Source organism: Nipponia nippon, unplaced genomic scaffold, assembly GCF_047370975.1.
Source record: "Nipponia nippon isolate SJK-2023a ecotype South Korea unplaced genomic scaffold, ASM4737097v1 scaffold_2, whole genome shotgun sequence".
In the NCBI taxonomy this organism is placed as follows: Eukaryota; Metazoa; Chordata; class Aves; order Pelecaniformes; family Threskiornithidae; genus Nipponia; species Nipponia nippon.
The window spans coordinates 9,235,487-9,255,884 of NW_028262336.1; the positions used below are offsets into that span (position 1 = coordinate 9,235,487).

At 39.0% G+C, this 20,398-nt stretch overlaps 1 protein-coding gene across 19 annotated transcripts in view; it reads right to left on the bottom strand.

Moving 5' to 3' along the window:
• Positions 1-884: 884 nt before the first annotated feature.
• The window catches only part of SENP7 (SUMO specific peptidase 7), a 46,132-nt gene continuing 26,618 nt past the window's right edge, over positions 885-20,398 (bottom strand). For all 19 annotated transcript variants that reach the window (XM_087759507.1, XM_087759504.1, XM_087759500.1 and 16 more), the window contains 12 exons: positions 19,922-20,095; positions 17,195-17,457; positions 15,992-16,125; positions 14,652-14,768; positions 12,994-13,113; positions 10,669-10,761; positions 9,596-9,807; positions 9,111-9,163; positions 8,737-8,774; positions 8,438-8,506; positions 6,035-6,185; positions 885-3,161 (listed from right to left, as the gene is read on the bottom strand). In XM_087759507.1, coding sequence (XP_087615633.1) covers positions 3,024-3,161; positions 6,035-6,185; positions 8,438-8,506; positions 8,737-8,774; positions 9,111-9,163; positions 9,596-9,807; positions 10,669-10,761; positions 12,994-13,113; positions 14,652-14,768; positions 15,992-16,125; positions 17,195-17,457; positions 19,922-20,095 — 1,562 coding nt within the window. In that variant the 3' untranslated portion in view covers positions 885-3,023. The remainder of the gene's footprint in view (positions 3,162-6,034; positions 6,186-8,437; positions 8,507-8,736; positions 8,775-9,110; positions 9,164-9,595; positions 9,808-10,668; positions 10,762-12,993; positions 13,114-14,651; positions 14,769-15,991; positions 16,126-17,194; positions 17,458-19,921; positions 20,096-20,398) is intronic.

Below are 20,398 nucleotides of genomic sequence, written 5' to 3' on the forward strand. Positions count from 1 at the left end.
TCCACAGATACTTTTTAAAAAAGCACACTTGCAGTTTCGTGATTCACTTCTCCAGTTCTTGATGAAAACTAATGTTTTGTTTGTTTTTCCTGGAAGATTTACTTCCTACAAGTTACTTCTCTTCCACCTTGCTTCTTGTGTCATGCTTGCCAACAGTACCTTAAACTGATCCCCATCACTGAGATTTCTTTGTGGAAGCCAGTTTCTGGTCATACACAGCCAGAACGCAGCAGTTTCTTTTAAAGAAACTCATAGCTACATTTAACATTTTGAGTACAATTCACTGCCTTGAAACCAAAATTACACTGTGTAGCATAAAGAGCCTTACAAAGATTGGTTTGCTTTGAAGTATCACGCCACTCTACCATTTCAGTTAAACAGGGCTTAATACAGGAAATGGAGATGCAGGAGATGTGCAAAAAGGTCCCCAAGTCAGTCTGGTGCCTTATATATGCCAAAAGTTCTCTTTGGGGAGTTCTAGCAACTAAAAAGGAAGCACGAAGGTACCTGGAGCGTAACTTCTTCCACAGACACTCCCTAGGATTCACCACGTATCTGTTAAATGCAAATGGCTGGAATGGGGTGGGTTGTGGCTGGTGGACCCAGGCACTGCGCAGGCTAGTCATTCAGGCTGTCAAGACTGTTAGCCTAATTACAGAAGCCAACTCTCAGACTCCTGAGTCAAAAAGCAGCCTTGCTTGCCACAAACAGCTATAAACTAGCTGCATGCCTTTATAAGGACTGGAGAACAAATAATCAATTTGATACAAATTCGGTTAAGATACACATACTGTGTACATACCTTAAAAGCAGAAAGATGGCCTATCTTATGCTCAGCTCACTGGCTATTTGTGGCAGCTGGGAAAAAAATGGTAACAATCACATTCAGCAACTTCTGGAGATAATTTTAATATAAAATATATTGGCATTCTCATAGCACATATTTAACAAATCTACAAAGGCAATCCTCTAATGTTATAAAACCAATTTAGAAAAGTTTATACATGACTTCTGTTTTTAAATATCTATAAATCGGTCAATCTAAAAAAGAACAAATTACTTTATGATAAAAACTAACTTTACCATAAGAAAAAGCCCAAACTATTTGTCATAACATTGAAAATATGCATCAATTAAAAAGGTGTAGAGAAAGGGCACACATTTCTGCATTTTATCTTTCATCTGTCTTACAATAAATACAAAGATTATCCGTGTAAGTAATGCTGATGTTGTGATTTAGGTGATGAAAGCCACAAAAGCTCTGGGATGAGGGGGACAGATGTTGGTGAAGGGGTAGTGACAAACTACAGAATTAAAGTAAAAACAAAGACAAAAACCACACAGTAATTGCACTAGACTGCTCACAGCTATACAGAAGGTAACTGCGCTCAGCAAATTATTTTGTTTTAAAATTGCCTCTCTTCTCCAGAAAGAATGCTTCCTGCTTTGAGAAACAATGGCGGGAGACTTTTTTGGATGACTGTACAGAACCTGAAGTAATAACTGGATTTTCCTAATGCTAGGTTTCAGAGTTGTCTTGAGGGAAGGGGCCCTGAGAATTCTGTGATGCCATAAAAATGTTCACATCTTTGGGTTGCCCTCAATTTTTATTGTAACTCTCTAGCCTACTTCCAGCTTTAAGAGCTCTGGTTTTGTAGGTATGTTTATGACACAGGTGGTTTTGGTGGTTATCTGACACATGGTCCTTCTGAAGGGTGCGATGACACTTAAGTTTACTTACAGTGGGGAACAGGAGAAAGCATCCTCTTAAAACAGTCACCTTCTATTGTGCAGTAACTACAGAAAAAAGTGTGCACTTGTCAAAATGTTATTGAAATTTCATGTGATCACTGCTTGAGGAACAACTACATAAATACATATTAAGACAATGATAAACTCGTACTAGTTTATCAAATCAAGTCTGAGTTCAAACACTCAAATATTTGGCCATCTTTACTCAATGCTCCTGAGCAAAGTATAAATCCTGTTTGTCTTATATGTAAATTACATATCTTAAAGACATTATATATAACATAAAGACCTTTTGGAATGAAAACAGCCTTATTTTTCAGTAAAACACCTTAAACTTTTGAGGTTGTTGAGCCACAACCTGCTTGTCTTTCTAATGGAAGTGATGCCATAAGATTCGCAGGTATAACTCCCAAAAATAAGGCAAATAGGATTAAAAAAAATCTACTGCCTACATGTATGGTATCGGCATGTACTTGGACAGCAAGACTGCTTCCAAAATCTGATAAGAAAAAAAATGTCATAAAAAATACTTCAAAAAAATCCACTCTTAACTTTTAAAGATTTCAGCAGTCCCTCTCAAGCAAATGTCATGGAAAACACTCATGGAAATAAATTTTTATGACGAACATGCTATGGGAAAACAAAACAAAACAAAACACTCAGCAGCCTCAAATCTTGGCAGAATTTTCTGACACATGCAGACTACTTCTGTATGTAATCAGAAACAAACCAAAAAATACATCTCTAAAGAGAGTCAATATTAGATCCTTAAATTAAAACAATACATAGTATTCATTCCATCTGTACGAGCTGCAAAATCGAAAGAGACAGTATTAGGATCAAAATCCTGTCTTCAGGCCTGACTCCTACCTGATCATCCCTGATCATCCATGTTTATATAGAATTGTAAAGAACAGGCTCCAAAAGATGAAAATATTTTTACATCCTTGTGGCACACACCTGTACACAGCTTTCATATTCCAAGTAAAGAATCAATTAGCAATCCATATGTATTAGCTTTAACTTACATATTTACACTTTTATCAACAACCTTCTCCTTTCCCCACCACAACTGCATTCTATGACCACACAAACCAAATGAAAAAAAATTCTTTAAATAAATACACACTGAACAAACAAAATACTTCTTGAGAGTTTTTTTTGGTTTTTTTTCCTTCGTTGCAAGGCAGAAAGAGCCCAAATGCTGCTAAGTAGAGTTCCAGTTACTTTACACAGCAATGTTCTTTGCCAGGTCTGGCTTATTAGATTTATTAGCTGCTGCTGCCACTATGCTGTTGAAAGTGCAGTTGCAAGATTAGGTCTCGAATTTCTTCTCTTTTGCTTCTGATCAGCTGACGAGGGAACCACTTCTCCAGCTGCAGTGGCTCTTCGAAGTTAACTATGGGATTCTGGTAACAGAAAAAGGAATATTTACAGCATGAATTTCCTAAAGCAACCCTCAAGAAGAATTTCAAACCCTTCCATTACTGCTGAGACCAAGGATGCACAAACAAGTTTCCACGAGACAGTGACAGGCTTCAAAGTCAAATTCCAGTTCCTCCATGGTAATCACATACATCATACCCTTACCACAAGCTACTCATGGTAAACACCAAACAGGTTAGCACCACTTCTCTTAAAGATACATCAGTATAAGCGCATATTCAAGGCAGATTCCATGTACTATGATACAATTAGACATACTCTTGATATCTAACAAGGGACAGATGCACTTCAGTCGCAAAACACACACGTACAATCACACTATAGGGAAGGATCAAGCACGCAGCAGTTAAGGATGATGATGTTTTGTTGCCTCAGGCATGTGTTTTACTGTCATGAGCTGGTCTGTCTGATAGCAGACAAAAAAGAAGCAAGAACACTGCTAGCAGTTTTAGCAGGACACAAGAGGGGGGGAATTCGGAACAAAAGAGGGTAGCAAATTGAAATGGCTGAGAGATGCTGGCAGCTTTGGCAGTAAGACCACACCACCATATTTGATTTGCCAAAGTCAATTTTTTTCCTCCTTCCCTCTTCATTCTTTTGCCATGCTTATATCTCACCTTCTTCCTTTGAATAAAGTAGTATATGACAAATTGAAAAAGCAAAGCAAAAAACACATCATCATTTGTGGTCTATGAGCTCTGGTATGTTTAGGACAAATTACAACCACCGTGTCCTGGCCTTGCTTCTGCAAGCAGAACATGACCCCACTGTTAGAGAATGGGCAGTTCAAAAGCATTGGTAAAGAATTTCATTTTCCACCTACACAAGAGCTCAACTCATCTATCACAGAATCACAGAATGGTTGAGGACTGAAGGAACTTCTGGAGGTCATCTGGTCCAACCCCAGGCTGACCAGCCTGTCCCTCCCCAAATCCTCCTTCCTGCCTTTTTTGAAGATAGGAGTGACATTTACTTTTCTCCAGTCCTCTCCCGATTTTTTCCAGTCCTCTCCCGATTGCCACAACCATTCAAAGAGTATCAAGAGTGGTCTCACAATTATATCAGCCAGCTCCCTGAGCTGGCTAACCCAACTGGATTAAACTCCAGTTGGGTTTGGCTTTCTGCATTACATCTCTGCATGCTTGGACAGTGCCTCTGTATTCCTCCCAGGTTACTTGTCCCTGCTTCTGTCTTCTGTATGCTTGCTTTTTACGTTTGAGTTTTGCCAGGAGCTGATCCTCCATCCATGCAGGCCTCCTGGCATCTTTGTCTGACTTGCTGCTTGTTTGGATGAACTGTTCTTTAGCTTGGAGGTGGCGTTCCTTGAATATCAACCAGTCTTCTTGGACCCCTCCTCCCTACAGGGCCTTATCCCATGGAACTCTCCCAAGCAGATCCCTGAAAAGGCCAAAGTCCAGGCTTGTGATCTTGCTTTTTGCCCTGCTCCTTCCTCTCATGCTCCTGAACTCCACCATCTTATGGTCACTGCAGCCAAGGCTGACTTTGACCTTTACATCCCCAACCAGACCTTCCTTGCTTGTGAGTATGCTGTCCAGCAGAGCACCTCTCCTCGTTGGCTCCTCTGTCACTTGGGTCAGGAAGCTGTCATCGATGCTCTTCAGGAACCTCCTGAATTGCTTATATCCTTCTGTGTTGTCCCTCCAGCAGATGTCAGGGTGGTTAAAATCCCCCACAGGAACCAGGGCCTGTGAACAGGCTGCTTCTAGCTGTCCGTAGAAGGCCTCATCCACTTGTTCTTCCTGATCAGGTGGCCTACAGCAGATGCCCACTGCTATGTCACCCATATTAGTCTGCTCCTTAATAACTACCCATAAGCTCTCAGTTGGCTCCTCATCCAAGCCTAGGCAGGGCTCCATGCATTCCAGCTGCTCTCTTATATAAAGGGCAACTCTACCTCCTTGTCTTCCCAGCCTGTCCTTCCAAAAAGAGCCTGTATCCATCCATCACAGCAATCCAGTCATGTGAGCTATCCCACCACATCCCCGTGATCTCAAGAAGATCATAGCCCTGCAACTGCACACAGATCTCTCACTCCTCACATTTATTCCCCACTCTGCGAGCATGAGTGTGCAGGCACTTTGGAATGGCGATCTGTTCTACTACAGAAAAAAAATCTGTCCACTGGCCAAGGCCCCACACAAGGCTTTCCACACACAGGACTCTCGGAGAAAACATGGACCACATGTATAAGCATCAAACAAGCAGAGCCATTCAAACAACAGAGCAAGAGGGCAGTGCATTGATCAGGGGAGGAAGAGTTGGGGACACCCTAAAAGACAGTGCCTGAAGCCCAGCATCTGCAGATGTTTACAGGTATGTGCTGAAGAGGAAAAGGAGGCTCCCTTAGCTCTGTGCATTCCCTTTTAAGGATTCCACCCCCCTCTCTCCGCAGAAGCTGCTGCCTGCAGAGCCACTCAAAGGCCAATGCACAAGCTGACCAAAGTTTTAGAGGCTACAAGAAGAGATGCACAGAAAAGATGCCTTTGTAACATCTGTAGGCCAGAAATGTGTAAATTGAATAGACCACAAATACACCCCAATAGTTAGGGATATTGCACGTGGCAATGTAAAAGCAACATTAAACTACAGGGACAGAAATGTTTGCCAACAAACACAGATGAGAAACTGTTGTGCTCCAGATACAAAGACTCCTGCCACTACTTGAAGAATGGGGTTTATCTCCTCTTCTGCAAATGGCTTTGACACTTTTGAGGCTCAGCATCACAGGCTTTTGTGTCTGGCTGTTTCCCTCAGAAATAGTTTTTTGGGATTTAAGGTGATTTTGGGGAAAGGGGAAGGTAGTTTCCATTTGTACCTGGAAGAAGCTTTCCACATATTGCAGCAAATAGACACCACAATCGCTGCTGTTGTCTTGTTTAGGCACTCTGGGACAGAGGTCAATCATAGTTGATTTACTGAATTCTCGATGCGTTTTTCGTTTAGCTTCCCATTCCGCTTCAAGGTACCTACAAAAGAAAGCAAACAGATTAAATACCTGAGAAATAACTCCCAAGCTCAATGTATTTTGGGATACTACTCAATATTGTTCTGGAGCTGGCCAAAAAGCTAAAATAGCTTTAACCAATTTTTTTCACAGAATCTGTCAAAGAAATTCATACAAGGAAAAGCACAGTGTCCAGCATCCGATATTCTATCACACTCAGAGGCATCTCTACCACATAATATGCAATATACGAAACAGAAAGACACATGATGTTATTTAAAAACAAAGTTATTTGTGCTGAGTTTCTTCAAGCTATTAGGATACCACAACATTTTTAAACCTTAACTAAAAGAACTCTGAGTAATCTTTCCTGGCTATCACACAGATTTTTCCTGGGTTCATCCTAAGAGGCCAGCAGTGGTTTTCTAACGTAAGCAAACCACTAAAAAAACCTTAGAATTCACCTTACAACTTCAGTTACAATTGCACCAACATAACCCTTGCAACCTACTAGTGTACAAGGTATATAAAGACTTGTTAAAAAGCTTAAGGGATCACTTCCTTAATGATTATGACTTACTTGCTATCAGGCTTTTCTATTGTTCTTGTGCTTCAGTAGCAACTCATTGGCCCTACATTCTGGGCTGGCCACTGATCTTGAAGATGGGATTGAAAGCATAAGGGTCTGATTTTCAAAGGCAACAGTCACCTATACTTTTCTGCTGACTTTAGTCAGAGTTGCAAAGGCTCAGGGCTTGTGAAAATGAAACATAAGGTCTGACTTTAGGGAATAAAAAAAAAAAAAAAATATATATATATATATACACATTAAGTCAGACTTTGTGTTTGATTTCTAAAAGCCCCAAGTCCTTGCAATTCTGAGAATAAAAATACATATAAAACACCCAACATACCTTTGGGGAAAATAGCAACTGTGAAAAAAAAAGCAAACATGAAACAATCCAAAGGTGAAGACTGTTCAGTGAAGCACACTCCCTAGCAACTGTAAGAACTTATGACTGTAGGCTTTAAAATTCATTTGTTTGAGCCTGACCACTGCCTAAAACACAACAAAAATCAGCTCAAGGAAAGAAGAGGTCACGGAATCCCTGTGTCAGTTTCCTTAAACTTCTGCTTTCAGGGTGTAAGTGCAAATAGAAGGAATAAGAGGTCTGCTTCCTAAACTTCCCTGATTTCACAACTCCACAAATCACCTCTTTGTTTTCTGTCTTTTCATGACATCTCTCTGAACTCCAGGAAACCACCCTCTCTGGAATTTCAACCCCAGGAGTGCTCAGAGCACTAAGTTAATACATCCCACAGAGATTAAAAAAAAAAAAAGAAAAAAAAATTGCTATTTCATTCTTCCTCCCAAGACACACATGGTGGGGAGGCCTCTCTACCTAGGGAAAAGATGGTTTCACAAAAATTTCTGATTCTCATCTAACCCTCACACAGTATTTTGAAGAACTTACTTTTACAAGAAGAATGTACTATTTGGTTTGCAGATTTTTGTTCCTTTCAGTGAAGTGGATACAACAGAGAACAAAAAGAACAATTCTGTTTAGCTTCAAATATTTAATAGTAGCAACTTTTTAAAAAGTTGTTGATAGATGTTAAAGTCATTAGGCATGTGTAAAAGTACTGAAAGTTTGGAGATGTTCTTCCAATACTTACATACTTATCACATAAAAGACTGAACATATTTTTACTCTCACTTTTCAAAAACAAAACAATACCATTCCGATATAACTATACTGACACATCAAGGTTTTAGACAGCTTCAGTCTAGCTTCTACTTTTTTGCATATAGATAGGAGCAGATTTAACAATGTAATTCTGTAAGCTCCATCAAAAACATGAAGATCAGCCCTTTGGAAAATTAATAATTTAAATTTCAAAGTATTCATTTTAAAGAATCTGTCTTTCTACTGTTAAAAACACCCTCCATTACTGAACTGGAGGGGATAAAAAAAACAAAAACCTTCTCTACTTTTAGGGGGTTTTTTTGTTTCCAATTTCAAAAAGATTGTCCACTTTACAATTTCTGCATTATATCTGGGCTGCAGAACAAAGACAGGCTTTTCAGACAAGCCTCTGTATCGCTATTACAGTTTTCTTTGTCATGGCTCTTTATGGATCTTCCTTTAGTGCAGTCGTTGCTATGCACGGTAATACATTAGAAATGTACACCTTTATAGAGAAAAGTATTTTGAACATAGAAATATGACCAGCAGCACCTCTTTCTAATATATAGAAACTATAGTTACTTACTCTCTCAAAACCTGAACTGTTTTCTGCACGGAACCAGCTTTCAAAGAATCTAAGATGAGTATACAAGGCCTGTACACAACAAAAACAAACAAATAAATCATTGTACTCTTTCATTACCAACACTACTGAAGCAAATATTTTATTTGAATACAGCTTAACAAGACCATCAATATCTGAACAAACATGGACAAAAATGGACAAGTTCCTACAGCTGTGGCTTTATGACAAATAATAGAATGACTGCAGAATTTCTTAATATAATTTAATGATACAATATTAGTATGAAAATAGAAACGTACCTTTTACAGATCTGACTTTTGGAATTACTTAGGGAGATCTGGGAGAAGAGAAAATAAAAATAACATTAAAAAACCTACAACAATTATAAACTTAAATGTCTTCATAGATTTAAAGGTAAAACCAGAGAGGCTCCCATTTCAGAAAGAGAGAAACTGATAAATAATTTTTAAAAACAGGTGAAAGCATAGCACAGGCAACATAGGTAGGCAAAAGAGGACTTTAGGCTAATTCAAAGTGCCTTGCACATGCTGCAGGCCACACAAACATCGACAGCTGCTGCAAAAAAGATGATGCAAAATCACTTGGTCAAGGCTCAGAGCCTTCAGAAATAGAGTAATAGATGTTTCCTCTGTCAGTACAAAAAGGCACTTACTTTAGAAATACCTGCATCCAGGACTGAAGCAGAAGCAGCAATTTCATTGCCACCTAGTACAAAAGAACAAATTAAGAAGTGTTAAGAATACATTTCCTAACTGAAATATTTTCATTTTCAAATCCATGATTATTAGTATTCAAAATACAATAGTGAAGTATAAACTACTTTTGCTTCCCTTCTGAATGTTCAAATAGCAGAGTTACTGAGGGCCTGCCTTCCTGATAAAATTCTTACTGAAATCCAAGAACTTTGCACTCATGACAGGATCTGAGCCACTGATTTTACATGTCCCTTCCAGTATTTTCCAGAGTTGCAGACAACAAGAATGCAGTGCAGTCCTTGCTATGCATGGTAATACATAAACATATTACATCCATCTTGATGTGAAAGATACTTTTTAAGACATCATATCTCTCCTTCAAGGATTAAGACACTATTAGAACGGTATATGGCTTGACATAATTTTATTCTAGATTACCTACCTTTTGAGAATAAACTTCTGTTAGCATCCGTTTCTTCTTCATCCTTGCAGTTACCAGGAAAGGCCAACACTGAACCAGTTCTAGTGTTCTCACTCTCTGCCTGAAGTGGAGACTGTTGAGGCTGGTGATACAATGAATTCTGACGGGGACACTCCTCATACACAGCTTCTTCTAACCAAGGAAAACAGATAACTGCAATGTACCAATGAGACCTGCCCAGCAGTGGGGAGAGGGGGAGGAAAAACGTGAAAAATTTATAACATCTGGTTTTGAAAAGGATATCAAAAGTGTTTATAACATCAAGAGCTCATGGACAACTGTTCTGTGACACGTAACCATTGTTGCCATGTTCCTTCATGGCACCTCACACTAATCCTCTCACTTGTTTTTTACTTTGCATTGTGGCATAACAGCAAAAATAAGTACCAATTCCTTCAAAAAGAAAAAAAACCCAACAAACCCACCACAGCGATTTCTCAGTGTCTCACCACCCATCCCACACTGTAAAAACAAAACCAAAAACAAAAACAGTAATAAAAAAAATCCGTGATGGTGATCCCAGCTTTGAATATAGCTGAGGGTATGGCATGCCTCTAGCCTTATCTCTTTCTGCAGCTGTTTTGCAGATGTAACTCTCAATGACTTCAGTTTTACTGGAGTTTGCAGGTCAGTTATTCAACGAGGCCAAGGCACAGACGATGGAAGTACTACTCCTGATAGATTAACACTAGGAGTTGCTGTGATTTCTTTAGAGAAATATTACTTAAGTGCACAGCTATCATCATAATGACACACAAATTATTTTGAAAAATACATATAAGCAATTTTCAGTAAAACAAAAACCAAAGATGAAAAGTTTACTGAAGACAACTAAATAAAAAGTTTAACTTTTGAAGAGACTTCAAAATTACTCATTCCACACCTGTTACTTCTTCAAAATCTAATATGTTCATTTCCAATGATCCAAGCTTAAGCCTAAAAAGCCTTACAGATAAAAATCTTTTTATTACCACAACATTCAAATATTTCAATCTTCAAATATCAGAAAAGGTGTCTAAAACATATAGACTTACTCCTCGTTCACAGGCACAAAGATATAATCTTTATTGAAGATGTTTATATGACGAGTCCATGTTCTTACTCTTCTGTGTCTTCTCTGTGCTGCTCTGCAGAAACCAAATAACAATTGTTGTTCGGATTTGTTCTTTCTCTTTAAAGCAAGGTATAGGGATTAGTACTCCGACATCTTCCCAATCCCTCAATGGGTTTTTCATTTACTGTTCAAATTTCCCAGACAGAGAAAAAATAATCAGCACACCATTAAGCCCAAGTGACTAACAAGCCATTTCCAAACCATCTTAAACTCTTCTGGAAAAAATCATCCATAGATTTGAAAGGATTTCTTGCAGTTATTTATCCAGCAATTATTATTTATTACACTAAATGCAAAAATCTCAACTAAACACCAGCCAGTGTAAAAACAGATCTATAGCAATTTACAAACATCCATGAATTAAACTTCACAATACCACTTTTGAAGGCCTGTCTAAACAACCTTATCTTTTGGAGGAAAAAGCTAAATGCCTTGCGTAGGGTCATGCAACACACCTGTAGCAAAGCCAGAACTGAAACAGATTCCCTCCAGCCCCGAGTTTTAAATGCTGGAGCACATTTTATTTCCAGTCCTATAGACACAAAGCATGAGGACAGAATACTAGGAGAATAAGAAAAATTTGAGAAGAAACCTAAATTTAGATTTTCAACTTTCTTAGTTTGCACAAGTTGAAATAGAAACCAATGGTTCATAGAACTTTGCTCCAGTATGATCAGAAAGCAAAATTCACTCTACTCAGGAGACATCCCTATTACTGTTCTGATTCCATCCTGATCTGTGAGCAAAAAAATGTAACTTCAATGTAGGAGGAATGGAAGAACAGAAATGAGGAATGGAAAAAAAAGCTGCTGTGAGCCAGCATTAAGTGAAGACTTGCTGCAAACTTCCTCTGCTACATGACTCTAGAAGCACTGGGAACTTAAAAGGGGAAGGCATGTTTGCAGCCTGGGAAAGCACCTGCAGAAGGAGCTTGCTTAATCTACTGCCTAAGCAGTGTGAAGAAAGAGAAGCAAAGGGCCTTTAAGTTAAGTAGCTAAATCAGTTGAGATTAATTGAATCTACAACTGTACAGAGCCCAATTTTCCGCTATCCATTTATCCAAAAAACCCCACAGAAACAAACAAACAAAACCCAAACCACCTGTAATCACCACATAAGTATCCAAGCCCAAACACAAACCAAGAATTTCCAAAGCTATCTCCTGATCCGGAGCAGCTACAGGTCTTGAAATACGGTGAATTAAGAGTGCCATTCTAGTTCATCAAGAAGGTTACAGACAGTCCGGCCTTGTAAAAGGAATCAGATCAAGGCACAACAGCATTCTTAACGTGGATAATTTTGTTTCCACCTCAGAACATTCAGGGTCAGAAGACAGTAAAATGATGGAAGACATTCAAGCACAGCTCCTTGAATTTTTGAGATATCTTTGAAAATACTACAGAAGTTGCATTTTTTTCCCTTTAACATAGCTTTCACCCAGCACTGTAACACAAACAAGATGGCACACCTCTTTGCGCAGGTGGCCTCATTTGCCAATAGAATGAAAAACCTGGAGACTTCATAGATAACAGAAGAAAAATCACTTCAGAGAAACAGAAAAAAAACTTCAATTATCTCAATGATGAAAACACAATGAAAGTTACTGGCAGATCATCACCGAGTGAAGCGGCAGGGCAAGCTCCACTCTCAAACATCAGTGTTGAGAAGGAACAGAAAGTGTGCTAGGGATGGTCCTACCCTTTATACAGTCTTAGCTGGAAACACAAAATGATACAGCGTTCTTGAGCTCTTAATGATAACTTTTTGGGAAACTCTCCAATTTCAGTGTACTTAAGTGTTAAAAAACAAATGTGTAAACCTGGTGTGTAAGAAAATTTTCTTACTAACAATTTGGACAATAATTTATTACCAATATCTAAAATGAAATATGTGTTAGATCTAAAAATATTTTTAGAAGTGCAATTTCTTAAAACGATGCATACCTTGCAAAACTCTGAGTTTATAATAAAAAGATCAAAATATATAAATAATTTTCTGAAGTACAGATTCAGATAAAGTTGGAGAAAGGTGGTAACATTTTCATTCCTACTGAGTATGCATCACATGCAGATTTTAATGAAAAATACAGTATGCTTAAATTGTGAGTTACAACATTTAATTACTAGTCCTTTGGAGAACACCGATTACTATTTTATGTGCTAATTTGGACATGATCTGCAGAACTTCCAAGTGACATCAATAGATAGCTTATTTCTGGTCATAATGGCATCTAAAATGAACTTACGAAACTTTGAGATCCCCCTCAGAGTTTTTTTCTGTCCTGGTCAGGCACTTATAGAAGAAACTGCTAAAAATGTGTGTACGATCAGCAAGATGTTTTGGCGCCTTCTCCAACAACAGGTATCTACCAAAGAAAAAAGAAGGAAATTATTAAATTACTTTTCTAGAAAGTACCATTACTGATAAAAAAAAAAGGACAATTATTTTAATGACTTATCATAATCAAGTTATGCTTACTATCAGTTGCCTTCACAGTCACTAATCATGCCAAACTTTTCTATTTTCAATATGCACATGGGTGGACATCATCAGAGTACATAACAGCCAAACAACTGCTAAGAATACAGTTATTCTTTATCTCAGATTTGTGCTTCAGTATCAATGCTTCTGAATGTATTTTTAGAGTTAGGTTTCTAGCCCTTGCAATTAAGACAGGCTTGAAAACCTAACCAAGTATAAGCCTATGGAGTGTTATACAAAAAGCACAGAACAGTCCAGCACTATAAATTGTCCATTTTACTTCTACAGGTTATGCATGTGAAAGTCAAGAGAAATATTCTACAGGTACTCATTCTGTATGATTTTACTGTTGATCATTTTACTATAAACATCAGCTTGAGTGTTTATTTTGTCATCCTAGAAGGCCACAGCTCTCAGAATTGCAGTCACGCTACACAAGGTGCCTCCAGCTTCACCTGATGATTTGGGCAACAGTCATACATGACACAGCTTGCAACACAATGAAAACTGAGAATGTGGGAGGTCTAAAAAATTTTAAAAGCAGAGGGGTTTCTGCAATGATTGTATTAAATTCCTTTATTCAAATCTTCCTTTTCTGGCGAGATGAAGCTACAGCTATTGAGAGGACCACGCTGCATGATTTATTTCTAGTTTACAACAAAATACAGGTGGCTTTGCTGTAAAACCACATCGAAACATTCTGGTACACGTTTCCTTTCCCACTCCTCTAGACAAGAAGTTTTAACTGGCTTCCTATTGCTCACAGTTACCACAGCCATGCTGGATGCCAAGCAAAATGGAATTCTTGCAGACAACCTTCAAAAGACCCAGAATTCTGCTTAGGTTTAAGTGAGCACAGGGAAAATAAACCTCAGCTTTAGGAAATAGTGGCCCACAATGCTGGTTTTGGAAAACTTGCTTTCACAAGCAACTTTAGCAGGATGACATGAAGCAGTTAAGCCAAGCACAACTTCCTCAAGAGGTATTAGCTGTGTTCCTTTCTGCAGGAGCTGTGTATCAGAAGGATTCCTGAACTCTTACACAGAATAGCAGAGGATGCTCCACTTCATGCAAACTTAGTAAATAAAGTACCTAGTACAGACCCTCTACTTTGTTCAACCGCCTGCTTAAAACTGCTCAGTACATTTTGTTCTGTGAGGTCACCAAGAAGCTTCCCCCCTCCCCCCAGCTATTCTGTCTGGATTACATCACAGCCCTTTAGAGGGACAAAAGAATAAAACTGAAACAAATGAAACCGCTGAGAATACATAAAAGCTTTAAAAAAAGCACCCAACTTACAAATTCATCGTACTGTTACTTCTAAAATTGCTGTACCGTATTTAGTGACCAACATTTACAGTAACATTCATGTCCAAATCAAGTCCCAGAAAGAAGGGTACAATTAAGGCTGTGAATACTTACTTAAGATAGAAATCAATGATGACATCATTGAGAAATTCTCCATATTCTAAGCACTCTAGGTCTTCTCTTGTGACTCCCAGTCCTCCTTTTGCAGGTGGGGGTGGATAAACAATTAAACTAGAAAACACAAATCACATTATAACAGTGACAAACTGTGTTTACATGGCATTCTTTTTAGCATGGCTGTTCCACATGTAACAGGTTTTCTAGAAAACCTGTTAAAAGTGGTAGTTCTCAAAACTGTTGACTAACTCAAAAGTCCTTTACCATTTCTTCCTCCAATAGCTAAGTGTTATAAAAGAAATATGCACCCCACTGCACGCTGAAATTTTGAGAAAACTTTTGAAAAGAAGATTATTTTTACCCTCATCTTGTTTTTCTATTTTTGATAAAAGTAACTGACAAATGGCTATAGAAAATGGGAAGAAATACCAGGGGACATATTCTCAAATGGTATGAATGAACAGTGATTTTCTATTAATTAAGACTCCAATAAGGACTCCCACATTTCCAAGCAGGAAACTTGAGTTTACGCACCATGCGGTATAATGTACTGTAAGTGGTTTGAAACTGCCCAAGTTACTCCTAACGCTAGTATTTAAAAGGTAGTTAAAAAGCTCTAGAGTAACAACCATATTACTTAACTGGAATCATGAACTGAGCATTTTTGCTGTTGCAGAAACAAAAGCAACTGCTATACTGTCAGTAAAAACAGTGATGGCAAAAGGCAAAAGTTCTTAAGAGCAATTTACTTCACTAATGTTTGCCGTACTAGAAGTATGAGGACTAACAGACTAGTGCAGATAGAACTGACGCATGTCAGCACTCTCATAGTATCTTCCTGCATGACACATTTGTGTGTTCTCATTTTCTAATGTTTTTTGTCAACCAAGTTCCTGTACTAACTAGGAAATTGTATGACAAACTAGTTATAAATAGATTGAGTGTGACAGAACAGTGAAAGAAAACATTGTTTAGATTTAAAAAAAAAAAAAAAGGCTCAGCTTAAGTTAGCAATAGTTTTCCTGTGATATGGACACTCACAGAGGCCATGAGGTCCCTACCCTCCCACCGATGCATCCATGATATGAGCTTGTAGTCACAGTTCAGGTATTCTCGAATTTCTGTGAGATTTTCTGTCATCCTGAAACACACCCATTTTGTCTGTTAACTATTAACTGGAAACAGGAATAACTACATTCATACTTGGTGATATTTTAGATTTCTGGAGCGTCTTTCACACAACACTTTCAAATCAACTAGAGAATGCTTTTATTCCTGCAATTTGTTTATTCCATTTGTTTTATTTTCACCTTCTCATTTATATGAAATATACTTACTTCTTAACTGCTCCGGTTTCTCTTACTTCTTTCCATTCTTCATTCAGTGCAGAGGACAGAGAGATAGAATAGCAACCACTATTCTGCTTATTTGCAAGAGCATAACTGGGCCTGACCACTTTTGGTTTTGATTCCTACCAGAAAAAATCCAAACAATAATAATAGTAAAAAGCATTACACAGTTTGATATGCAAAACAGAACACACAAAAATGAAACCTGAAGCCCACAGGAGTACCCTACATCACTGAAGAGGAATCTTGCTGGAGAACAGAAGTCTAAACATCAGTATTTAGGCAAATACGCCACTGCTCAAACAATAAAAAAGTTATGTCCCTTTTAAAATGATGACAGGTCTTCATCTGTTCATAACCTCTCTCTAAAACAGTTTAAGCATTATTCAGCCAAGTCATGCTGAATTGGTTTTGGAGAAGAAACAGGACCTGAAAGGATGGAGACAAGTATCAGACTGTCTTACTAGGAGCTGTGTATGCTTGGAAGGTTTGAAAACCTAGTTCTTAACAATTTGCCTAAAAATCATATAGATTTGAACTGGCTGGCTCAATTTTTAAGTTCCTAGTTTCATAGCCAGATTGACCTATTGTCCCCATGCTTTTTACTGATGGGAACAAACATATGTAATTTCTGAAGTGACAATGATGTGGGGTTGAGTTGAGACATTTACTCCTCAGAGGGAGGCGTATTAACACATTAACTTGCACAGCCCCATCTCCTCAGCAGCCTTAGGAATCATTTCGCATTTCAAGCTGTGGAGCCCCCACAAGAATGTCTAGAGGTGTCTGGAACAAGCAAGATGCAGAGCTCCTCCTCTGCTGCACCCCTTCACTTCCAGCTCAACTGGAAAATGGCTCTATCACTCATTACTTGATTAACTCCCCACTTGCTGCCCTGGAGACACCACAAGGGAAATCCTGGTGGTTCTAGGCATACGCAAATATAAGTCAACCTAAAGCTTCAGTATTTGTCACCTACTGATGAGGGCTATACACTATCCCTCTGTGGACACAATCTAGTTTACTGCAAATCTTGCCCCATTGTGAGAGAGAAATAACAAACATAATTGATTTTTTTTTGAGCTATGGATTAAGAAAGAATTTATTTTCTCCAACTGGCTGATCCAAAATTTACTACAATATGTGAATGCCAACAGGTGGTGATGAATCAAGCAACAGCTACTCACTAACCTGAACTGCAGGCTCACGAGCATCTGAGGTACTCTCTTTTGGCATACATTGCTTTAGTAGATCCTTACTGTAACTCATAAAAGAGCTCTCTTCAGGAGAAAGGTCCTTAAACAAGCGTAATGCTTGCTTCAAAGACAAAAAGTCAGGGAGATCTGGTGCTCTGTTCTTCTTGCTCACATCTATAATCAGCTCAGTCAGTCTGTCTTCTTCCCATTCTGTGAGTGGTTGCGACAGTTCAAGAAATACAAATTCACTACATTCAGCTGCAAAAAAGGAGAGAATGGATAGTATTAACTATTAGGTTATGTGATAAAAACCTGTCTGCACACCCACAAAGGAGCATAAAGAGACAACGGCAGGAGGGGGAGCCCAAATAATACCCTGCCAGGTTCCTCACAGGGGCCATCAGCCCACCAAAGGCCCACCTCCACAAGCCCAGGGGAGCACAGGGGCACAATGGCAGGTAGGAACCCGAATTAAGGACTGGGAGGAAGGGACACCCGCTCTGGGCCCTTCCCAGGGCTGTCCCAGGAGAGCCTCAGCCCCAGCGTCCAGACCTGAAACCCATCAAGATGAGTCAATGCCAGAGCATTTGGGTTGAGGGGGGGTTGCCGCTGGGGTGTATGGCACACAGGATGGGATGCAGGGGAAGAGCATTTGGGGATTGCACAGGACTTATTATGGGATGTTTCAGGGAAGGACCAAAGGCAGGCAAAGGGAGGCATTTAGATGATTTGGGGAGGAACTACTGTAGGAAAACAGAGGGCTAAGGGCATAAAAAGGACCAGTCGCATCTAAATACTTTGCTGGTCAGTACGCTTGTCTGGCCATGCTCTGTGTGTTGACCAGCGCAGTCTGTCCTGTCTTCTTGTTAAATTCCTTTCTAACTCTCTTGGGTGAGGAACTCTCTATTTGATGTGTGTGTATGGGGGGTCTGAGCACAGCAACTGGAGTGAGCTCGCATGGGCAAGTAAGTGTGTTATTGCTAGCAAAGATCGAGCCAAACTAGGTGAATAGGTCAAATGTCCTGGGAGCCCCAGGGGTGAGCAGGCCCCTAAGGGACAGCTCTGGCTGCGAGACTGCCTGTGTACCTCTAAGGATGAGAGCACAGGGGGGTCAGCTATTGGACCGGGGGGTCCTGGCCAGCTGCGTGCCTGCGTGCGCATGACGGTCTGTACCAGCAACTGGCAGTGGCCTCAGTGGCTTCTATATCCAGGTGCCAGCAATTGGAGAGACTGAGATCCAGGGCCAGCAACGGGGCAGACTGAGTGTCTGAGCCCAGCCAACAGAGAGACCCACTTTGTAGATATGCGTGTGCATGCATATATATATGTATTTTCTCACTAGTGGGCCTCCATCCTGCTCAGCCAGAGAGGGGAGCAGGATGATGCTGTTGGTGCTGTCTGTGTTTGTACGAGTGCTGTGTGTCTGTGTTATCTGTGTGGCCAGCTATGTATATATGTGGTGTATGTCTGTGCTCTGCGTGCTCTACCTATTGGGACTACATCTTCAGCCTTGCTACTGGTTGGACCCGGGGACATGGAGCTGCAGCAGCCTCGCCCCTCTCAGGCTGTCAGATCCAGCACAATATATTTTCCTCTAATATTAACACACTAAGAAGGCAGAGCAGAATCATAGCAATCATTTCCACAATCTGTAAAACCACCACTGACTTGTTTCAACAAGTCTCTACATACATTTCAAAATATTTACATTACTACATATTTAAAAGGCATAAAAAATTCAAGCACAGAAATTTAATAACAACTCCTGAAGGTTTCCCCTACAAGAAGAACGTAATCAAAGTAAATAAACCTAAGATTAAGAAGTGCCTCACAGCTTCAGATTCCACGCATTTCACTGGGAGCTGTGTAGCTATAGAAGCTACCCCTAACTTTGATAAACTTCCATCAAGTAACTCATTGCTAAAATCTCACACAGTATCTCACTTCAAACTACTCATGTTCCTTATGTAAAGTTAATATTACTTATAATTTTTCTTCATACAGGTGGTGATTGTACAGAAAGCTAACATTACTTATTTTTCTTCATATAGGTGGTGATTGTACAGGCTAAACATACTGTTAAATTTCACACAGGCAACTCTGACATCAGCATTTCGCTAGATGTCATTTTGCAATGATTTTGCTAATGTAAAAACCTTCTGTGATTGTGCCTCTCTGAATATTTGAGCAAAAGTTATATACAGTTTTATAGACCTTCACGCTAGAAAAGCAAACAGAGCCAGTCCTTAAGACCCTACAGACTAAATAGCCCATTCGGCCTTTAGCGGAAATTTTCTCCAGTAATAATGCAATGGCCCAATGCAGTCTTGTCAAAGATCAAATAAACCTTTATCTGCCAAGCATTTTGTCTAGCATAGACATTACTCAAGAGTAAGGACACTTAAAACATCCCATTTATTTTAAAGGGAGAGATACTTTATACACAAGCCTAGTTTCAGAAGACCTCCTCGCACAGATTACAATTGAACTGTGTTACAAGGTCTTTTTATTAAGTAGCAGTGGTTTTGAATCACATTATGTTCGATTTTTCTTCCAAATACAAGTATAGGGAGGCATTTTGGAAACGCAAAACTGACCAACTTATTTTTAAAAAGCTATAGGCTTTTCTCAGTATTCCAGAAGCACAACTGTAAAATAATCGCTTTAGTGACATGCCATATATTAGACCTTTTCATTGCATTTAAGGAAAGAGATTACTCACATAGCTTGCTGGTAACTAACTTTCCTAATTGGGTTTCAATCTTTTCTCCATAATCCACAGACAACCAAAGGAAAATGATCGTTGTTGAAGAACAGCCACCATCACTTCTCCACAAACCAAACCTTCTCAGATCCAGAGTATCCACTGTCAGCTTAATATTCTTATTAAGAGCCACTGTAGAAAACAAAATTTAAAATAACCATATCTTTCACAGACATGGGTAATTATAAAGTCATACATGTCATAGTAATTACATACTAAGTATGATCAGAGTGTATTAAAACAGTACTGGTAGATTTTATTCCTGGCATTACATAAAATGTGTTGAGAATTTAATACTTAAATCAGTTATATCAAACTATGTAAAACAAAGCTACCAAATCGTAACACCAAAAGCTGAACATCTAAATGCAGGATTCTTCATGAAAAAAATTGTATTTTCACTCAGAATAACCACAGTTAATACCTACAAATATA